The 22,329-nt window shown below is 47.0% G+C and overlaps 1 protein-coding gene across 2 annotated transcripts in view; it reads right to left on the bottom strand.

Annotated features, from left to right (window-relative positions):
- Positions 1–190: 190 nt before the first annotated feature.
- The window catches only part of apc2 (APC regulator of WNT signaling pathway 2), a 37,088-nt gene continuing 14,949 nt past the window's right edge, over positions 191–22,329 (bottom strand). For both annotated transcript variants that reach the window (XM_074667528.1, XM_074667529.1), the window contains exons 5-14: positions 22,092–22,200; positions 20,758–20,871; positions 20,482–20,556; positions 11,309–11,407; positions 10,697–11,105; positions 10,213–10,311; positions 9,993–10,132; positions 9,258–9,452; positions 8,944–9,158; positions 191–8,830 (exon numbers count right to left, since the gene is read on the bottom strand). In XM_074667528.1, the coding sequence (XP_074523629.1) occupies positions 3,277–8,830; positions 8,944–9,158; positions 9,258–9,452; positions 9,993–10,132; positions 10,213–10,311; positions 10,697–11,105; positions 11,309–11,407; positions 20,482–20,556; positions 20,758–20,871; positions 22,092–22,200 (7,009 nt within the window). In that variant the 3' untranslated portion in view covers positions 191–3,276. The remainder of the gene's footprint in view (positions 8,831–8,943; positions 9,159–9,257; positions 9,453–9,992; positions 10,133–10,212; positions 10,312–10,696; positions 11,106–11,308; positions 11,408–20,481; positions 20,557–20,757; positions 20,872–22,091; positions 22,201–22,329) is intronic.

A 22,329-nucleotide genomic window follows, 5' to 3' on the forward strand; every position in this document is an offset into this window, starting at 1 on the left:
TAAATTCAGTGTCAAAGTTCGTGTATGTTTTGGTAATTAAATTTCCTATTTAAAAAAAACATATCGATAATATTTCAAAATCAAAACTGAAAATTGAAATTCAAGAAAATTTTCTTTGTCAGGGTCAAGAAAGGATTAAAAGAACTTAGAAAAAAAATCACTTTCTGTTTTTTAAAAACTAAAAACTTAATTAAAGACAGAAACCAAAAACACTTAGTTCTTCATGTTGAGGGACAAAATCTCCGTCTTTTTTCAGCAAAACTTGTCTCATCTCCACTTTGGTGTGGTATGCTTATTTTGGCGTGTCAAAAATCACCTCAGACAAAAGTCCCAAAGACATTTAAGCTTGAGCTAGAAACCACAGTCCTTCACTCACGCTCTTAATTTGAAAACATCAACTTCCTGTTGCACAACATGAAAAACAGGGCGAAACTAGAAACTAGAAACTGAAAATCAACCTTTTGTAAAGTTTTGTTCCTCCTTTCTCGACCCTTCTCGAAAATGCCTTGAATTTCAAATTTCATTTTTTGAATTTCAAACTTTTTTTTAATTCACTTTTCTAAATGGAAAATCCAAAACATGCAGACCTTCTTAAATATGCTCTTTAAATCTATTTTAAATTGGTTTTTAGTGGCATCTATCTCAGCCCATACTGACTGCTGAGGGGTGAATTGTTTCATCTGTGGGATGGGATAATAATAATCATTAGAAAACTTATTAAAACATGCTGATGTTGCCTCTTAGTAAATGGTATCTGTCTTTTATCATTTATAGTCGACTATCTGATCATTTCTGTTTGGTTTATTAAAGTTTTGTTCTTCTTTAAACGTGTGTAACTTTTCAGGGGAGGACTTACGGCTTGTTGGTGTTAGCATCATGGTCTAAAGGCTACTCATTAGCTTCACTATAGGTGAGAGAAAAGGATCGTGCTCCTAACGAGACGTCGTCTGTATCTGAACGATAAGGTGTGTTTGATGTGTCTGACTTCCTGTCCGAGCCGAGTTCAGCCGTCTCCTTCTCCTGTTTCCTGTTTTTATTCCACAGACTCAAACTCTCTTTGTCGCTTATTGAATACGGTTAAAACTCCAAAGAAGCGTCTTTCAGCAGCACATCAGGAGGTCGTTAACACGCTTTGGAAACACACGAAGGTGTTAGCGCTGATGCTAAACCTCCTCTTTCTGGACAAACAGCGCCGTCACGTTAGATCCCCGTCCGTCCCCGCGCTCTGCTCCGTCAGCGACCTCACATGGACACGTGAAGGAGCGATGGTACATACAGAGAATATTCATGGCCTTTATATTGGACTTCTTCTCCACCTATCACTACTTTTACAGCAACACAGTTAAGCAGGTATTAACACGTTAGAAGGACTTTCAGAGGATAACTCTGCCATGACCCAAAAATCCAGCCATCATCGAATCTTTCTGTTTCTGGACAGGAAACAGGAAACAGCGTCTGGATCTATTAGCAACACAAACACAGGGTCATTGAGTAACAGAGGTTCGCTGACAGCTCGTAGCTTTACAGGTCTTTGCAGCACTTGGAAAGAGACGGAGAGTCGTGCTCTCCTCAACGTCACTGTTATCCAGTGTTCACAGGTGTGTGTGTGTGTGTGTGAGTGTGTGTGTGGTCAGGTATTACAGTAGCATGCTGTCAGGGAGTAACACAGAGGCTCTTTATCCGACGGGAAGCTTTGGAGATTTGTATACTGGCATGTTATTTACAGTACTGATCCAGACAAAGACTAGCTGAATGCTAACGGATGTTTTCTAGATGGTTCTGGAGTCCGGGGAGATCCAGGGCCAAGGTTTAATATCTGATATTTCCATCAATGTCAATAAACACTTTGATTTTATCTGTTTTGCCAACCCTGAGACCCTCACCCACGAAACGTTAGACGTTTGATCAAGTCTATGTGACGTCAATATGCAATTCAACATTTCAGCGCCGGCTTTTTGGACGTCAAGTCCAAGCAGAAGTGAGTGAGTGAGTGAGCTCTCTGCGCAAAGAGACGATCAGAGGACGTCCTTTCAAATCCATTCTGAAATGCTGATGTGTTTTCCTGTAGAGGCTAATTTTCCTGTAGCTTCGTTTGGCTCAGCAGCAACTTTGATGTCTTGAAATGTCTAACGCCTTTGTCTGTATTTACATCTGCTGAGGAGAAAATCAAATGAAGCTACAGGAAAATGAGTCTGACACCTCCAGAAACTGGTCTACAGTTAGACACAGGAACAGGAAGGAGGATCCAAACAATAAGAAAGACTAACATGGCCGCTAACGACAGTAGCTCAGCTCTTATATGGCCGTACTGTGGACGTCATTAATGGACGTTCAGTAGACGTCGGGAGAAGACGTCATCTGGAGTAACAGTCTGCTCCTTCAGGGGACCAAAGTGAGACGATCAACAAAAGACCTTGAAAGGAAGTCCTTTGATCGTCTCTGTGCGTTCACACCACCCACTGTAAAACTCATCGATGTAGTTTCTGTGATGTCACCCATTTGTTTCTGATACAAAGTTTTGAAGCACAACGTCAACAGTAGCAGATAAGAATTATCAGAAAAGTTCTGAAAACCTTTGTTGGTCATCTTGGAAGTCCATCCCAATGTGAAAATCAATGAGAGTTAGCATCGTTAATTTAAAGACAGTTTTTGATCAAATTTTACCCCCGGACCTCACTGGACTCCTTCAACTAGCTCGGCTAACAGTGGATCATATTCAGTTGTAAGTTGAGGGAAAAGCTTGAAGCAGTTGACAGACTGTATGTTAGAAAGTTCGTTCATGTCAGCGTCTTTTTGTCCCCTGTGAGAGTCCGTCAACAGTCTGCGACAAACTCCACCTGCTCAGGTGGAAGTCCAGCTGAGTGTCCTTCAGAGATTTGCATAATATAGTTCTTAGATCGATTCTGTCCGGGAGACGACGGTGAATGATGTGCTGAAATCAAGTTTGTCTTTGATGTTTTCACTACCAGGCAATGATAATTCTACAAATACAAAAAAAGTACAAAAAGATGCTCTTCGGTTCCTCTGAAGCGCACCTCTAAAAGTTACTGACGGCCTGTTTTTGTCAGACCGGCCTCGATGCATACATCCAACCCTGTGTGAATGGACGATGGAAGCTTTTATCAACTGTTCAGGGAGAAAAACAGAAAAGCAGTAAAGGGGGAAGTAAAGGGTCAAAACCCGAGGTATAGGGACCAGCACACTCCTGTCTGTCCACCTGAGTGCTGAGTTCATTTAGGAACACAGTAAAGTTGTCCATGATGTCCTGTGAGTGCCCTAGGACTCACTTTTCCCCCCTGACTTCTCGCTGACGGTGCCGGCTTGGCTCTGCGTGTCCTGCTGGCAGCTGACCATGGGGCTCGGGGTGTAGTTGAACGGAGGGATTCGGGCAGCCTTGCTCGGGGATCCTTGGCGGAAATGGACGACTCCACCCACATGGCTGTCTGTGGTTCCTGCAGAGACGGTGCTGTAGCTTTTCAGGGAGCCTTCTGAATCTCCGTCTGGCAGGTTTCCCCCAGAGGTGGCGCTAAACTTTCTGAGCAGTGCGAGGCGAACAGCTTCCTCTGAGATCCCCGGAGCTGCGTCGACCGATGGAGAGGTGCTCGAGTTGGTCTTGTTGTTGGAGAAATCTTCTGTCTGGACGGTTGCGTCACTTGTTTTGCGAGATGCGAGCAGAATGGTTGGCAGTTTTCCTGGAAGAGCTGGTGGCTTTGGCTTTTCTCCATCAGGAGAAGGCACCAGAGGTAATGCATTGGCTGGCAGAGTGCTTTTCAAGATCTGAGGTACGTCTTCATCCCTGATCCTCCTCCAGGTGACTCTGTCGTTCAGCCGGGATGCAGATCTCTGCCCCTTCTTCTTTGTTTCATCCTCGCTCTTTGCACGACCGCTGGAATCCGACGATGAAGAGCGGAGGGAGGAGCGGCTGGTCACTCGGCTCAGTATGTTGATACTTGGCGATGAGGCGTGGCGTTTGAAGGTATCTGTGTCTTGTCTCTGTCTGGCTCCGGACACTCTGCCTGGCCCGTTTCGCTGAGCCACCCTGCAGGGGCTCTCTGAGCTGGTTCTCCTGCCTGGGCGCCGAGCAGACAGGTCCCTTTCACTGGAGGTTGCTCTGGAGAGAGCCGTATTCTGCTTCTGATGGCCGCAGTCTGACCTCTGGACCTGCTGGGTCTGACCTGGAGTCTTTACTTGCACCCTCCTCTGGGTTTGCACAGCTGCTTTGAGTTCCTGACAGCGTGATGAGCAAAGGAAGACGGCTGATGCTCCAGGGGCTGCTCTGCGGGGGGATCCGCTCTGCGACCCGGGCATGTTGCGAGGAGAGCCGTCCCGTCTCAGCACAGGTTTGGCTTCTTTGATGAACGTTAGCTGTCTCAAGAATCCGTTGCGATCAGACTCACCGCTGCTTGAATGGACGGAGGTCATCCTTACCATTTCAAATCGACTGGAGGGCGGCACCCTTTTCCCAGTGACCTGATTGGTTGGCCTGTTGGACGCTTGGTTTGTCACCAGAGGAGAGAGGGGTCTGGGCCTCACTGACGTCTGCATAAAAGGGATCCGGACAGGGGACTTCTGAGTTTTAGGTGGTGGGGATTTCTCATTGTGGTTCACCACAGGTGAGCGTCCCTTCCTCTCAGGGGGGCTCGTAGCCGGGGGACTTGTAGCCGGTGAGGCGTTCTTTTTCTGATTTGGTTTGTTGGTCTGAGTCGGGGATGTTATCTTCTTCTGGGACTGTTTGGATGGCGTAGAGCTCTGTGATGATCCAGAGGAGGAACTCTTTGGTATCCTTGGCGGTGGCGTGGAGCTCCTCTTTGGCAAGGACAGTTCAGCGTCCTGGGGATGGCCTAATCGATGGAGGCTCTTGGATCTGTGCTGAGCTAAATTTGGATTCTTTGGAGCATCTGTCTTTATTGGCACCTTTCTGGGAGGAGGTCTTTGTGATGGAGCCGCTTCTTTCTTGGGTGTATAGATCACTGTCCTGCCTCGGAAAACCACCGGTAAGTTTTGAACAGGCTTACGTTGAGTGAAGTCGAGAGGTTTGTTGGGCTTCTTGTCTTTTGCAAACTTCCTTTCTTTGGGAGTAAAGCTGGATGTCGACATGAACGACAGGACTGACTCTGTCTCTTCAGAGGATGGATCTTGAGACTTTGATGCTTGTAGTCCTGTGACGACACAGTTGGCACCTTCCTGTATCGCTCTCCATTCGACACTGTTGAGGTCTGAGTCTTTGTCCCAGGCTGTGTCATCACTGTCCACCTCCTCGTCCATGTCCCAGCTTTCAGAGAGCCTCTGTTTCTGCTTCTGGTTGTTCTCTGCTTTCTTCTTCCGTGCAGCCAGCTTCCTCCTCTGCTTGGGCATGGCGGATGTGATGCATTTCTGGAGGAGGTCGTCCTCTGAGTCCATGCTGACAGAGCTTGGCGAGCTTGGTTCGTCGTATTGGCTGTGAATGGTCATTGACTTTGCTTGTTGCGCCATGTTGAGCGTCTTGTTGTGCCGGTTCTTGTACCATATCTGCTGGGCTTTTGATTTGTGATCCTCAAACTCTGCATCGCTCAGAGAGCTAAGAGAAGAGCTGAGGGAGTAACATGCCAGGGACTCGTCCTTGATCAGGTTCTGTTTTATCCTCTGAAACCCTCGAGCCTTTCCCTGGGAATTATCAGTCCTGCCGATATTCGTCATGCTCCGTGAGAGATTATTCCTGCTGGCCTCCCTGATCTGTTTCCTGCTTGTTCGTTTGACAGCTTCCTCCGTCTCGTTATCGTTATAGAAGCCGATACTGTCCTCTGAAGAGCGTGTCATCTGTCGATAGAAGGCGTTTCCTTTTTGTAATCCCCCGTTGAGGTTTCCGTCCGGATGTTGCTTTATGACTGGCAGCTCCAGCTTTCTAACGTGGCCTTGGCTTTGCATCTTCTTCCGTTGGTTTGGAGACTGATCTCGATTTCTCTGGCTGGCGACTCTGTCGGCGACCTCTTTGCTCTGCATCAGCACCCTCTGAGTGGGAACGACGTGCTTGGTGGTTCGGTTGACTTGTATCTCTGGTGGGTAGTTCATCCTGTTGGGTTTGTGGAAGTGTGAGAAGATCCTCAAGTCCTCGATCCTCTTTGCCTCATCGGTGAGCGCTTCCTGTTTGCTCATGCCTCTCGCTGTGCAGTCTTTGGCGCCCCTTTCCTTCACGGGGTACTGAAGGGTTTCATCACTCAGCGACGTCGTGCTGGAGAAGTTGACAGGCGTTCCTTCTGCAGAGTCAGTGAAGGAGGAATCATCGAATTTGTGGTCGACCTGTGGGATAACGATTCGCCTCCCAGGACAAATTTGTGTTTTGCCATTTGGGAGCATCCTGTACACGGGGAGGTGGATGGGTTTCCGGATCTGGGAGCTGAGAATATGAGGGGGGATGGTTGTCATCAGGGAAGGTCTCACCTTTCTGAACTTGGAGGGCATTGCTGAGTTGATGCATTCCTTTAAGATTTCTATATCATCGTCTGAGTTTCCTTCGCTGTATCTCTCCGCGTGTTCCACCCCCTGCTCGTCCTCGTCAGGGAAGGGAAGGTTTTTGTCGTTCTGCTGGAGCAGCGGAGTCAGTTTCAGCTCCACGTCTTTCTGTATGTAGTGTTCATGAAGAGGCAGAGCACTTAAACTTGAAGCACAGGAGAAGTTTTCAGTGGGTTTTTCCACGGTGAAGTAGATCATGGTGTCCAGGTCAGGCGGGAGGTTGAACCTCTCTTTGGAGTCGGCGATTTCCATGAACTTCCTCAGACTGCTCTCCCACTGACCTGCCGTCACCGTGGTCTGGGTTTCTGGTCCGTTTGGTTCAACACAGCATGGAGTTTTACTCCGACTAGGAGGCATTGTTTGCCCCGGGCTGTCAGGGAGATCACTGGGGCTGATTGTGCCATCGATCATCTCGCTGCATGGATCGCTTTGGATGGAGCTTGCGATTGACGGGGACTCAAAGCTGCCCAGAGAACTGACTGAGCTACAGCGGCTCATCACCAGCGGTGTCTCATGGATGTAGTTCTCCGATGAACTGGATGGAGATCTGTCCTCCAGGACAGCCGGTGAAGCTCCCCTGAGGAACACCTTTTCTCTCTTGGCTGGACCGGGGATCTCGATGGGATCGGTTTCTTTGCTGGGGAAGGTTTTCGAGTCAGTCATCAGCAGCTGGCTGTCGCTCAAATCCTCCAAAGTTTCATCCTCTTCAGCTCTTTTCACCACTTCTTCGTCTTCCACCTCGATGATTTCCAGCGAGGAGTCACTCTCCAGCTCGTTCTCGCTCTGTCCATCCAGCGCCCCGTCCCCAGAAGAGAGGGAGGACAGGGAGCTGCAGCGAGAGAAGCAGATTGGCGTATTCTCCACCGAGTATTTCTGGACCGTCTCCATCGTCCCGATCGTCGGGCTCCTGGTGGATGTCATTGGAGAAAACTTTGTGATGCTCCCTCCGGTCATCACGGTGGGGACCCATGCTTGCCTCCTCATGGCTTGCGCAGCCTGAACATTGATGGCTGTCTTTGCGACCCCAAACTTGGCCACGCTCTGTATGAGCGGGACTTGCTGGTAGGATGGTGAGAGTTTAATTGAGGTCATGCTGACGTCAGAGGAGACTTTGGTGGACGCGCTGACAGGCGACTGCGCCGGCTGATCCTGGGTTTTCTCTGCATCGTTGCTGCTGAGCTCCAATAGTTTCACATCTTTGTTGTCCACAGAGTCTCTCTCAGGAATGTCTTGATGGTTGGTGTCATTGGGGACAGTAGGGCCTACATTAAGGTAGTCTTGATGGGCCACTTTGAGATCGAGCTGGTTGGGTCGCTGTTGCATCATTAAAGCTCTTGGAGCAGGTCGCATTTGGTCCTTGCTGCCGCAGTAACCGTCACTCGTGCTTCCACTGTTCAGACTGTCCGTTGAGACACTAGTGTGAGCAGTTTTGAGGCGCAGCAGAGCGTGAGCTCGACTGAGGCGTTCTCTGTGGGCCAAGCTGCTCGTATCAGAGAGTCGGCAGGGAGAGCAGGATTTAGCTCGAGCTTCGTTGAGTTCATCCATCCCATAGGGCCAATCTGCGAGGTGGTCCTCAGAGCTGAGGCTGAAACTGTCCTCTGAGGACGTGTGCATGGTGATGTCCTCCACCAGCCTGTCGATCTTTGCTACTGTGTTGGTGATCTTTTTGGCGAGCTTCTCTGCAGCAGCAGAAACCACGTCATCAGGAGGCGCTGGTCTCTTGTCCGCCATCTGTGGAGGGTCGATGTCCCTCTCTGGTTCACTGTCCCTCTTTCGGGGCTGGTTTTGCTGGAAGTTAGAGTTGGTGAGGAACATGGAGAGCATAGAGAAGCTCCCGGTGTCCAGGCTGCTGGAGACGTTCGGGGCCTCGTCGTCATCGAAACATCCAGAATCAGATGCGTAATCCTTTGCAAGACTTTCAATGTGCCTGAGCGGCTTGTTGAGGGTCAGGTGCTTGGGGCTCTGTTTCTCCAGGGTGTCAAAAGTCTCAGCCAGGTGTTTAGCGTCCAGCTCGGCCTCTAGAGCCTTCTGTTTCCTCATGTAGAGGGAAGGCATGCAGGATCCAGGGGACACAACAGCAGCATCCTTATATTTGAGGGGTCGATTGGTGAGGAGGTTCCTCAGAGCTGCAGCACTGCCCATGGCGATCATCTTGTGCTTGGAATGGATCAGGTTGCGCAGCATGCTAACCGCCCCCAGGTCCCACAGGAGCTCCTGGTCTCTTGAGCTTCTGGCGGAGAGGTTCCAGAGGGTCCCACAGGCGTTGCTCACAATGGTCAGGCTGTGGGAGCGCAGATGTTGAAGCAGAGTGTGGAGACAGTTGTGGTCTCTGAGGACTTGTCTGAAAGGAAAGGAAGAAAAGGAAAGTTTTATACCCAGCTGACGCTCATTTTACTTCATGACAGAGAATAATCTTTCTGAACTGAGAGGACAGGCAGGTTGTCGTGAAGCTACCTGTAGTCTTCTCGTGTGGCCACCAGGCTGGACACATTTCTCAGGATTCCTCCGCCGCTCTCGATGATAGCGAGCGAATTTGTCTGACATCGGTACGTCAGTGTGCTGACCAGGAAGCCCAGAGCGCCGTCCACTGAACAGATCGCCACCTTGTTGTCGATGCTGTGAGCGGACAGGTTCCACAGGGCGCTCAGGAGGCTCTTTAAAGTTGACTCCTGCAAAAGCAACAAAACAAACATGGCAAAATGAGCTCCCGTGCAAACGCTAATCACAGGCTGAAATTAGAGAAAAATAGTAGTTGTTGTTGTTGTTACCTTGGTGGCCTGCAGGGCGCAGGTCATCAGTGCCGACACACAGCCGATGTCCCGGAGGACTCTCTTGCTGGTGATGTCGGCTCTCCAGGACAGATTCCTCAGGATGCTGGAGACCACCTGGTGGAGCTCCTCGTTGTCTGAGGCCAGCTGGGCCACCAGAGCCTGAAGGCAGCTCTTCTTGGAGCACAGAGTGGCCTGGTGCCGGACAGGGTGGGGACGAGACAGACAAGGTCAGGTCAGGTCTCTCAATAGACATACAGCCACATAAATGACACGTGTTGTAGTGTCCGCTATTAAGATTTGTTAATGCTAATGCCAAGATTTAATGCCCAGGGTCCAGTGCTAACCTTGTAGCTAAAGTCATGACCACTGTATGCTAAGCCTATTATAGCAGTGCTAGCATAAAGTTTAACACCCTTCAGATTTGATTTTTAGACTACGGACAAAGTGAAGCTAACATCAAGATTGCACCAACAGCAATATTGATAACATGCTAATGCTAACATTGTGGCTAGCAGTGTGCAAAATAAACAACAAAGCCTTAAAGCTGAGCAGAGTCAACATTTAACAACATGCTAGTACTGACATCATGCTAAATAGCAGTATGCTAATACTCATGGTGAAAGTCAAAGTAAAGTGATATTATAATGTTAGCACTGTAACTTTAAAGTCGCTAATGCTAACACCTCATAAGAGCTCAACACTCTTGAAAGAGAGTAGCATTCCGCCTCGTACCTTGTTGACAACGTCTCCAAAGGTAAGGTTAGTCGTCGCCATCCCTGCGTAGCGGCGCAGAGCCATGTTGATGGGGTCGTTTTGCATGCCGTACATTTCCTGCTCCAGGTGGATCAGATCAGCCACCACCTGCAGACCGCCTGGAAAAACACACAACGCTTCGTCAGATTTGATCAAGTGTCAGGGAAATGAGAACGTCTCCTTGCAGGTGTTCACGAACCTAATTCGTTCATGGCGCGTCGGTACTCCTCTTCGAATGACAGCTTCATGATGGCGCACATGGCCTGACAGATCTGAGGGTCCACAGGTTCAGGGATGTCTGCAGGAAGTGGAATAAAGAACAGAGACAAAGCTGATCAGAAAAGTAGTCTGTGTGTTAAGGAAGAGTCTGGGTGGTGTTTCCATGTCAGAGTCAACCATCGGAGACGGACCAGACACAGATCTGGTGGGAGCTCGGCAGAAGAAACCAGCTAATGTTTGGTGTTCTCTGCTCTGTAACACATGTACCGTGACTGTCCGGTTCTTTCCAAGTGTTTCACTGAAACCAGACTCATCCGTGGTTTTGGTCCCTTCAGGTTTAGACTGATCTGGTTTGTTAAACAGTTGTTGGGTTTAACAGGAAAACCACATCTCCTGTGGTCTCAGGGGAACCAGGGGTCTGAGTGTTTCAGGTTCAGAGAGGGGATTATTTTGGGTCATCTCACCAGTGGTTTTGGTTCCTCCTGGTGAAGGAGTCCCAGCATGGCTCTCGATCCAGTCCCAGCCGCTGTCACAGTAGGTCCGGATCTGCTCCAGCATGTGCAGTACCCTCATCTCCCTGCGGGCCTGCCCCTCGTCCTGCTGTGAGTAGATGATGTTGTGGAGAGCGGCGCTGGCTCTGGATTTGGCCTCTCTGCTGCAGCCTGTTGTTGTCGTAGGGCCAGCTGCCGTCTCTCCTGGTCCGCTGGGGCCGACTGGACCCTCGTGCAGGATCTGGACCAGCAGGGGGACGCAGCCGGACTTCCTCATGGCGATGCAGCTGTCCTGGGAGCTGGACAGAGCCAGAAGGGTGCGAGACATCTCCTCCTTATCTTTGTTAGCGAGCATGGAGAGCAGCCAGAACACCATCTCCACCTGAGGGGACGGGTGTGAACGCAAACATGATCAGAGGAGGGTCGACAGGAGGGTTTCTCTTTTTCGTATGAATATACATCACATTAATGTATAACAAAAAACACTCCTATATAATAGTTTGTATGAAGAAAAATGCTGCATGAAGTGTTTTTGCTGCTGAACTGACTCAGGTATAAATAAATGATGGTGCAGAGAAGAGTCACCTTGCTGCCTCCATCTGCAGGAGCGTCTGTTCCTGCTGCAGCAGATGAGGACGAGTTGTTCTCCGGTTCTCCAGCAGGGGGCTTCTCGGCTCCGGACAGCTGCACACAGACAGACAAGACAAAATACAAACCATGTTTTTCAATGACAAGACAAAAACAAAATCATCACAATCCCAATGTTCAGACTAAAGGAAATATCCAAAAAATTGAAAAATGAAATGATTTATTTTATGTTTTGTTTTTTGTTTTTTTTACTTTTTGAGATGAAATTTAAAAAAAAAACAAAATCTGTTGGAAAAAAAAACTTTTATATTAAAATTGTAATATTGTTTTGGGATTGATTTTCAGAGATTTCTTCACACTGACAGAACAAAAAAATCAAACAAATAACAGATTAACAAGAACAACAAAAGTCTTAAGTGTCCAATCAGGAGAGAAAAATATTTTCAAGACTTGCTAAATTGATAAGTTCCCCATGTAAGGCTTCCTAACTGCTTTATGTCACATTGGAGGGCTGGGCCTCAAATTCCAAGGTCTGCCCATGGCTCCGCCCCCTGACAGGCCTCCAGAAAACTGGCCAATCAGAGAGACAGGATACTCCCTCTTAAAAGCCAAAAAAGTTGGATCAAAATGAGTGTAGACATAAGAATCAGAGAGCTCAGAGAGTTCCGGAATGTAGTGACATCACAAAGACAGAAAGCTCTCTGTGCTTGATGATGAACATTCTAGAACCTCATTGATGGAGCTGCAGAATAAAGAGACAGGAGCCAGAGCAGAGACTGGAGGAGGAGAGGAGACTGAGAATCAGGTAAAGATACTACAGGGGCCCAAGAGGGACAAAATAAATACTGAAAAATAAAATAAAATACCCCTCCAAATCACAGCAGATACTGAGGGATACACACACACACTGATCCCTCCTCTTTGTCTGCAGACACACACACACATGTCCCGCCCTGAAGCGTTGCGATGGTGACGGGATGATGAAAGGAGGTGAAGGCTTTGATGCTGCTCTCTGAGGATTTCTCCCTGTGTGTGTGTGTGTGTGTGTGTGTGTGTGTGTGTGTGTGTGTGTGTGTGTTCATCTTTTCAACAAAGGAAACCTGGATATTTTCTTCTTCTCCCTGTGTTTTCGTGCATTAGTGTGTGTGTGTGTGTGTGTGTGTGTGTGTGTGTGGCTCTGATCCAAACCTCCTCCATTAAACACGACCAACTGCTCACATGACAACAAAATGGACGCCGGCGAGAGGAGACCCAGAGCGATCATCAGGATTCAGACTGACAGCGTCTATAATCTGTATCATCACATCAGATTAACGCTTCCTGAGACGCTAACGCCATAAACACAGGAGCACGTCTCAGCTCTCACATGCTACAGGAACAGTGTGATGCTAACGCTACATGTGGAGACACATGTAGCTTACGAGTTATCTCCCAGGACACACACACACAAACACAGCTCAGCAAACATAAAAACATGGATGATAAAAACAAAAACATGAGCGCCTAAGACCCTAGTGGACACTCAAGGAACTGCAGTTTATCTTAACATGTCGCTCTATGGAGACTTGCTAAACTTGCTCAAGGCCAGCATGTCTTGTTTGAATACATATTTGTGTTTTAATTAAGACAAATTGAGAGTGTTAGGTGTTTTGTTGATTTTCTTTTACGACAGTGAGAAAGTGATTTATCGGGATAAAAATCTAGAGACGTGTCCAGAAAACATCCTGTGAGATGTTTGGTTTAAAGTCTGGTCTCTGTCTGAATCTGAGTGTTTGTATGAATCCAAAAAACCATAAATGCTGCACAGGCTGAAATAAACGCAGCATTAATAATAATCCAGGCTGATTCTTTGTTCTGAAACTGGTCCAAGATCTGCCGAGCTCTGACTGCACATAAGTCCCCTCCAGACCTGGTCTCCCTCTGTCCCCCTGCTTTAGGTTTTTGTCACTGATGTTGGTGGTGTTTAGGGTTTTATCTTCAGAGAATAAACCGCTCTGTGAAAACCGTCTGCAGTGTTTTGTCTGAGGTATCAGGGGGAGGAAACCTGGAACCAGGACCATGAAGTTTTTGTGTGATCTGGGTGAATTCCTGCACGCTGTGTCGGAGCCGTTTCCATCTTTCTGCCACCTCGTTGTTATTCTCGGCGGAGAAAGGACGCACCGACTTGCTCTCTTTAGCACAGACACTCGCGCTCCGTGCCAAGCCTGCAGCCCGGCAACAGCCAATCACAGAGGAGCTCCGGGATGGCAGAAAGGAGACGGTTTCTCTGCATAGCAACGAGACGGAGACGAGATGGAGGGCAAGGAGGAAGAGGAGGAGGAGGAGGAGGGTGTGCTTCATGTTCAGTCATCAGAGTTCTTCAGGTTAGCGTTAGCAGCTAAAGGGGTTATCTCTTCCTGAGATTAATCTGAGAGGTGTGGATGGATAATCTGACTCTGTCACATCATAAACAGGTGACAGTCACAGTAAACATTCCCCGTCTGTGAAGATTAATCTATATTTCATGATTCATGAGTCTGTTTTTAGGTCAAAGGTCGCATCAAGTTCACCCTGTTTGTAAATTAATGAGCTCAGCTGTGATGTTTGAAATGATTAATTATTCATGAAGCCAGACCTCACCGCCCCTCCCCCGACCAATCAGCACGCAGACAGTCCCAGCTGACTGTTTGAAGACGGTTTCAGCCCAAAACCAACACGCTGCATCCATGAGCCAGGTCACATGTTTATATGTGATCTATAATCATGAGCAGAGCTTTCTGTATGTTTCTTAGACGTCTCTACAGGAGCTCATCCTGCTTAAAGTCACACTAGAAGCTACTAGCTTCTGACGGCTTTTTTTTCTGTCTGCTTTTTCAGCTGTAAAAGGAGAAAAGTTTCAATAAGAGGGCCCAGTTTCCACCAAGCAGGTCACTTCAGTTCATCTCGGTACGGCATTTTACAGCGTTTCCTTTGACTGAAACCGGGAAAGGTCCCCAAATTACCGACCCGTTTCTTCTAGTTTTTTCGTCTCTTTTATGTCATCTTTGTTTGGTTCATTTGTTGGTCGTGGACACCAAACTTTTTGTGTCTTCAGTGATATTTTTACTACTTTTCTCCTGTGTTTGTCTGGAGATCCTACATGTAACCATGGCTGCATTGTTTACATGTGAAATTAGCTGTTAGCAGCCTGTAGCATGTCAATGCTAACTGGTGCAAGGCCGGATGTTTCCCCACAAGGTGAGGAGAAGGAGGTGAGGACGACGTGCTGGTTCTCAGGTGTGAGCTAAGAAGTGACGACATGGACCTGTCCTTCATCCATCGTTATTGGGAACGTAAGATCTATCTCCAATAAGATGGACGAGCTAGCTGTGCTAACCCAGCAACAGAGGGAATACCAGAGGGCAGAGTAGCATCATGCTAGGATACAGGATCCAGGAGACAGAGACTGAACAGACTGCTGAAGAAGCTCAGTCCTGGACCCTGTGGAGGTGGAGGCTGGCTGACTGGACAATGATGGACAAGCTGTCAGCATCTATTTTCTTATGGAGCTTTTTACACTTTCTATACACTTTCTTACTTTGGTTTTCTTGATTGCTGCTGTGACTTCCAGTTTTTGTACTTGTTACAATGACAATAAAGTTTTATTCTATTCTATTCTATTCTATTCTATTCTATTCTATTCTATTCTATTCTCAAACATCCCCCAGAACTAAGAAGTTCCCATGGCTCATTGTTTTCCTGAAGACTTGTTTTCTGTGAACCAGCACTTTAAGCAAGGCGTGTTAACGTGACTGTTTGCTACATGTGGATGTAAAAATAAAGGTAATGTAAATTTGTCAGTTCTCCTCTTTGACTGATTGATGACAGAAAGTGAAATATAAATATAAGTAAAAGAAATAAAGCTGTTTTTTTCTGCTTTGTTTTGATCTCAGCTCGTTCTTTGATCCTGAAACTTCACAGACCAAAGGAAGAAGTGACAAACCGCTCGACTTCCTCAAAAAGCAAAAACAGAGGAACGACTCAAACGGCTCATGAGCCAATCATCAGCTGATCAGGAGGAGAAGTATGGAGCCCAACTGGTCGAACCAGAAACACGCCAAACACGCTGAGCTGAATGACAGAATGTGGAGAGGTTTCAAACAGAGGGAGATCACAGCTGAGTCAGGAAACATGTCTGCAGCTCGGGTTTTTAGACACTTTGTTCAGTTTCAGCAGAGTGAATCAGACGCACAGCCTCAGACTGAAACGCTCTGATTCATCCGTGACCGGATTTTCAACTTCAAACCTGAAACGAGTCTGAACATGAAGTGAGGGAGAGGAGACCAGAAGACCTGCTAGTGTTAGCGTGATACCCGGCTAACATGGAGCAGGACCTCTCTACAGGTAACACAATCTACCACTGATTTACCTCTGACAGGACTGACGCTTGTTTATCCTCAGGTTTACACTCCTTTAAACCTTAGAAATGCTGCAGGAATCCACCAATGAGGAGGAGAGATTAGCAAACACTCATGATCAGGTGAAAACTGTAAAGATTATCTGACAGAGCACAAACATGTTGGCCCTGTAAGGAACAGGAACTGAAAGAACTTTGACAAACGACTTCTACAGCTTTGATTTGTTACCAACCGCAGTTCCCTGAGTGACCACTAGAGGCTGTGTGCTGAAACCCCAACACAGCCATTCAAAAAAATGATCTTGTTTTGTCCATATAAGGGCGTGGCTCTCTGACTGACAGGTGGGCAGCCTGTAGCTGTTAGCAAAGAGGCTAAAGGCACGCTCTTACCTCATGCTACCCGAAACTAAACCAGTTTGAGTTTCCAATATGGCGTCCACTGAGGATGGGCTCCAAAACTCTGAACCAGGAACAGATGGATGACATCACAGAAACTCTGTCCATATGACACAGACTGTGGCTCTACTGCACATTACAGAGGTTTTGACCTTTATTTGACCCCACTTAGTTTAACATGACCTTCAGACTGAGGTCAGAGGTCACGAACGGGAGCAGACAAATATCTGTGATTCTTCACAGTTTGTTGTATGACCGTTGTGTGTCTGTACCTGGTCTAACAGGTGTTCCCGTAAAGGAAACGGTTCCTGAGTGTTTCTGTAGAGTCCGTCTGAGCAGAGTTTTGTGGTTTATCTTTGAACAGAGGAAACAAGCGTCGCTGAGGAAGCGTCACAGGAAGCAGCTGAACCTCCGCTCAGAGAGGACGGCAGGGCAGACGCACCTGAAGACCAAAAGGACAAAACTGCCAAGACCTCAGACCACCTGAGGACCAGTCAGAGGGAGAGGAGGACCATCAGCCCGCTGACTCTTCTCAAAGAGGACTTCACCCAGTTCAAAGTGGAGCTGCTGAAGGTCTTCAGAGACCCAAAGACAGAACCAGAGGACCAAACCTCCGGTCACGCTGAGGAAAAACCCACCAGCAGCACTCTGGACCTCCTGAAGGAGGACCTGAACCAGCTCAGAGAGGAAGTGACGAGCGTCTTCAGCTCCAACAGGGACGCCAAGTCTGCAGACCTGAAGACGAGTCAGTCAGCGGATAGGACCAACAACCGGCGCAGCTTCTTCAAAGACGACCTCTCCAACGTCTTCAGAATCAGCCTTTTAAAGGACAGAGACACCGCAAAGGAAGACCCCTCCAAAATAAAAGCTTCAAAAGCTGAACGGGCAGATGAACCTTTTCTGAGTCTGTTCAGGAGAGACCAGAAGACTTTCAAGAAAACCGAGACCCAGGAGACGGTTTCAGAGCCCAGTGAGGGACTGGGGGACGTCTCAGAGACTGCTGACACAAAGGAAATCAGTGAAGAGAAGACGGATGGAGGACAGGACAGAGAGGAGGAGGACTCTGTCTGTGAGGAGGAGAGTGAGAGCATCTCTGAAACACCACGAGCCGAGGAGGTGATCCCCGCAGAGGAGACGGGTGAGTGTGATGATAAAATAAGATCAAAGGAAGAAAATGAGATTAAAAAAAAAAAACGACTTGAAACTAAAGGTTTAGTGAGGGAAACTATCGGTGGAGTCGCCCCCTGCTGGACATTACAGAGAATGCAGCTATAAATGACTTGACATCCATTTCTCCTTCACAGTGCTCTTACTGAACCCGTTAGCTGAGCGGAGCTGTGAAAGTGAAGAGAAGAGTGACGATGTCCCTGCTGTGTCAGAGGACGCTGATAGGATACAAGAAAAAGAGGAGAAAGAAGAGAATGATGAAGACGAGGAGGAGGAGGAAGAGGAAGATTTAGCTCCAGAAACTCTTCTGTCTCTGTCCTCTGTGATCAGTCTTTTTAGTCCAAGAGACCAAAACAAAGATGACACGAGGTGAGCGCTAGCTCTGTTAGCGTCTTTGTTCAGATTTTCAGAACGGCTGAATGTTCGCTGTAGATTAACGATGTAAATAAACTCTTTGTTTGTTTGTTTGTTTCAGGAATCATAAAGGAGGAGACCTGTGGTCCATGAAAAACTGTAAGCTCACTAAAATGTATATTTGGGTTCATTTTGTCAAACTTCTTCTGTCATAAACAAGAGAGTATCATTGGCATAGCGTCTAACTTTAGCTTTCATATTCAAAGGTTTACCTTGGATATCCAGAGGTTTAAATTACTGATCAAAAGGTTTAACTCACATACCTGGAGGTTTAGCTAATATATCCAGAGGGTAAATTTATATATCGAAAGGGTTAATCTGCCGTATCCAGAGGTTGAGTTTGCTTATCCACAGGATTAGCTTCCTTATATGGAGCAAAAACTTAAATGTCCAAAAATTTGATTCACTTATCTAGACGTTTATCTTACATATCCAGAGGTTAACTTAGGCTTAACTTACAGATCAAAAGGTTTAGCTAACATACCTGGAGGTTTAACTTGCATATCCCCTGGCTTAGCTTATATATCCTGAGTTTAGCTTGAATATCCTGAGGTTTAGCTTAAATATCCTGAGGTTTAGCTTATATATCCTGAGTTTAGCTTGAATATCCTGAGGTTTAGCTTATATATCCTGAGGTTTAGCTTATATATCCTGCGGTTAAGCTTATATATCCTGGGGTTTAGCTTATATATCCTGAGGTTTAGCTTAATATCCTGAGGTTTAGCTTATATATCCTGAGGTTTAGCTTATATATCCTGCGGTTAAGCTTATATATCCTGAGGTTTAGCTTATATATCCTGAGGTTTAGCTTATATATCCTGAGGTTTAGCTTATATATCCTGGGGTTTAGCTTATATATCCTGAGGTTTAGCTTATATATCCTGAGGTTTAGCTTATATATCCTGAGGTTAAGCTTATATATCCCGAGGTTTAGCTTATATATCCTGAGGTTTAGCTTATATATCCTGGGGTTTAGCTTATATATCCTGCGGTTAAGCTTATATATCCTGGGGTTTAGCTTATATATCCTGCGGTTAAGCTTATATATCCCGAGGTTTAGCTTATATATCCTGAGGTTTAGCTTATATATCCTGGGGTTTAGCTTATATATCCTGCGGTTAAGCTTATATATCCTGCGGTTAAGCTTATATATCCTGGGGTTTAGCTAATATATCCTGAGGTTTAGCTTATATATCCTGGGGTTTAGCTTATATCCTGTGGTTAAGCTTATATTGTGAGGTTAAGCTATAATATCCTGAAGGTTAAGCTTATATATCCAGAGGGTAAATTAATATATAAAAAGGATTAATCTACCGTATCTAGAGGTTTAGCTTTTATAGCTAGATGTTTAGCTTACATTTTCAAGAGGTTAGCTTTAATATCTAGAGGTTTAGCTTAGCTCACACATCCAGAGGGTTAGCACATGGAAACAGGGTCACTAGCTCTGATGGGAATTAAGAATTTCAGAGAAAGGAGCTCAAGCTCACCTGATATCTCTGAAACGGTTTGATCCCAGAGTCCTGTTTCAGGGGTCGGACTGGTTTAGTCCTTGTTGATATTAAAAACTGACCCAGCTTCCCCTGCTGTGTTTTGACCCTCAGTTGCCTGCTATTTGACCTTTGACCCCAACACTGCCAACTCAGAGCTCCATCTGACTGACGGGAACAGAAAGGCGACTCGCGTCTGGTCGGACCATCGGCCGGACCACCCGGACCGGTTTGAGCGCTGTCCTCAGGTCCTGTGCCGGGAGGGGTTCCTGGACTCGGTGTACTGGGAGGTGGCGTGGAGCGGCGGGGCAGATATCGGCGTCACTCACAACAACATCTCTAGAAACGGGGACCCGGCGAGCTGCCTGCTGGGACACAACGATCTCTCCTGGAGTCTGGAGTGTGCAGAGGGATGCTACACGCCGTGTCACGCTAACAAACGGTTCAAGTCCTCCTCACCTCAGCCCTTCACACACAGGGTCGGGGTTTACCTGGACTGGTCTGCCGGGGCTCTGTCCTTCTACTGTGTCTCTAAAGACACCATGGTCCACCTGCACACCTTCACCTCCACCTTCTCTGAGCCCCTGTACCCGGCTTTCTGGGTCTGGGACTACAAGGGCTCAGTGTCGCTGTGTCAGGTGGAGCTGGACTGGGAAAGACTGCTGCAGTGACCCCAAGCTGGACCTGAACTCGCTGTGAGTGGACGGACTCTGTCTCTTTAAGACGTCTGAAGACATAAATCTGACGCTCACAGAGAAACGATCGGAGCAGCTGATTGGCTCATGCCTGTCCATGAACAAACCACAAAGACTCAGGCTGGGTCACATCTCAGACCTCAGAGAGGTCCAACACAGACCTGTAAAACGCCTCCAGGTGGTCTGTGGTCCCTGACTGCAGGGACCACAGTTAGACCAGCTCACAGCTGTGTTTGTGTATGTGTGTGTGTGTGTGTGTGTAACAATAAAACTGAAACAAGCTAACGAGCTACGCTAGCATCTGTCCATCCATCAGTATAAACGTCTCACAAAGATCAAGTTTCAAACACCTCAACAAGATGGAACTGGTCTCCCTTTGGTCTCCTTACTTTCAACCAATCAGGTTCTGTTTCACAGAGTCAGTCCTGAGGTCTCTGGTGGACTTGAAGTACCCCTTTAGGACTAAAATAGTCTCAGTCTGCAGCGCACAGACCGAGCTCCCTGCAGGAGGGTCGGATCGTTTCTGAACCTGCTCTATGAAAACCCATTCAGTCTGTGTGTGTGTGTGTGTGTGTGTGTGTGTGTGTGTGTGTGTGTGTGTGTGTGTGTGTGTGTGTGTGAATGTATTTGTCTGACCTGTAGCTGGCTCTCCTGACTCCCTCGGGCCTCCTGCAGCTCCTTCTCCAGCTGCTCCAGACGAGCAACACGCATCTGAAACACACACACACACACACACACACACACACAGTTCAGACACCTCCAGATGTGCTCCGCCTCCATCCAGCAGCTGTTTGTTCCACTAACGATGGGAGTAACTCATCATACATGTGTGTTTGAACATGTCAACACAGATCATTAATCCTGATGTGATGGCGGTGTGGATGACCGTCCAATCAGCAGCCTGGATCTCACCTGCGTCCGCTGCACCACCTCGTCGCTGGTGCCGAAGCGCTCCTCCATCACAGACTGAACCTGCTGAGCCTCAAACTCCAGCTGCTGTCGGATCAGATCCATCTGCAGCGAGAACTGTGGCACAGACAGAGGTCAGAGGTCAGAGGTCAGAGGTCAGAGGTCAGAGGAGCGAGCTAACGTGCTAAAGCTTAGCTAGCAACGGTTAGCAACCAACGCCAGATGACTCAAAAGATTTTACATTAAAATGGATATAGAAAAAGAAAAAACATAAATTAAGACAATAAAGAAATAAAGAATAAAAAAGAAAACAAACTGAACAAAAGAGAAAAAAGGAAAAACAGAAAGAAAAAAGAGAATTTAAAGAAGGAGACATCAGAGAAAAACAGAATTAAAGAAAAATAGAGAAACATGCCGGAAAAAAACAGAGAAAAGGGCAAGAAAAAGAAAGAATAAAGACAAAAAAGAAAAAGCAAAGGAGAAAAAGGACATTAGATTAAAAAAGCAAAAATGAAAATTAATACAAAAGAGAAGAATAAAAAAAAGAAAAAAGGTAAAAATAAACGAAAAAAAAGAGAAAAAATTAAACGATGATGATTCCCAGGCCTACCACTACTCAGCTTTAATTTCTGTTCAGCAAAGTTTTTATCTTTAATTGTCGTTTTCAACTTTGTCCTAGTTAAGAATCATGGAGGCTTTATCAGAGTTACATCAGGAGGGAAACTTTACACTAATTACAGATAAACAAAAACAAATTTTAAGATAATTTTCTGTCTTCATGAAGCTGAGCAGCTCAGGTTTTAAGGAGGAAACGTCACAAGCTGAGAGTTTTAAGGTCTTATTTAGGAAATATCGGCGCCTAATCCCAGCAAACACAGATTTTAATTATTCTCCTCCTGTATGTGAGCAGATTATTCTCCTGTATGTGAGCAGATTAATCTCCTCCTGTACGTGAGCAGATGAATATCCTCCTGTATGTGAGCAGATCAATCTCCTCCTGTATGTGAGCAGATTATTCTCCTGTATGTGAGCAGATTAATCCTCTCCTGTACGTGAGCAGATGAATATCCTCCTGTATGTGAGCAGATCAATCTCCTCCTGTATGTGAGCAGATTATTCTCCTGTATGTGAGCAGATTAATCCTCTCCTGTACGTGAGCAGATGAATATCCTCCTGTATGTGAGCAGATCAATCTCCTCCTGTATGTGAGCAGATTATTCTCCTGTATGTGAGCAGATTAATCCTCTCCTGTATGTGAGCAGATTAATCTCCTCCTGTATGTGAGCAGATTATTCTCCTGTATGTGAGCAGGGTGAGCGCGCTCCGTCTGGACTTACTGTGTCTATGCGAGGAAGCTGGGCCAGCCTCTGTGACAGCGCCTCCAGCTGGCTGAAGTACCAACAGCGCTCCCTCTCCTCACGGTCGATCTCACCCAGCAGGAGGTTCCTGCAGCCAGGAATCACAGTTAGCATCACAGTTAGCATCACGGCTAACTGCAGACTCACAGGGTCTGTCTCACACGCTGACACCTCAGCCTCGCCAGATCTGAGGGCGCTGCTGAGTGACATCACAGCC

This window comes from Halichoeres trimaculatus, unplaced genomic scaffold (assembly GCF_033239565.1).
Source record: "Halichoeres trimaculatus isolate MK-OKI-2021-1 unplaced genomic scaffold, fHalTri1.1 fHalTri1_scaffold_4, whole genome shotgun sequence".
Lineage (NCBI taxonomy): Eukaryota > Metazoa > Chordata > Actinopteri > Labriformes > Labridae > Halichoeres > Halichoeres trimaculatus.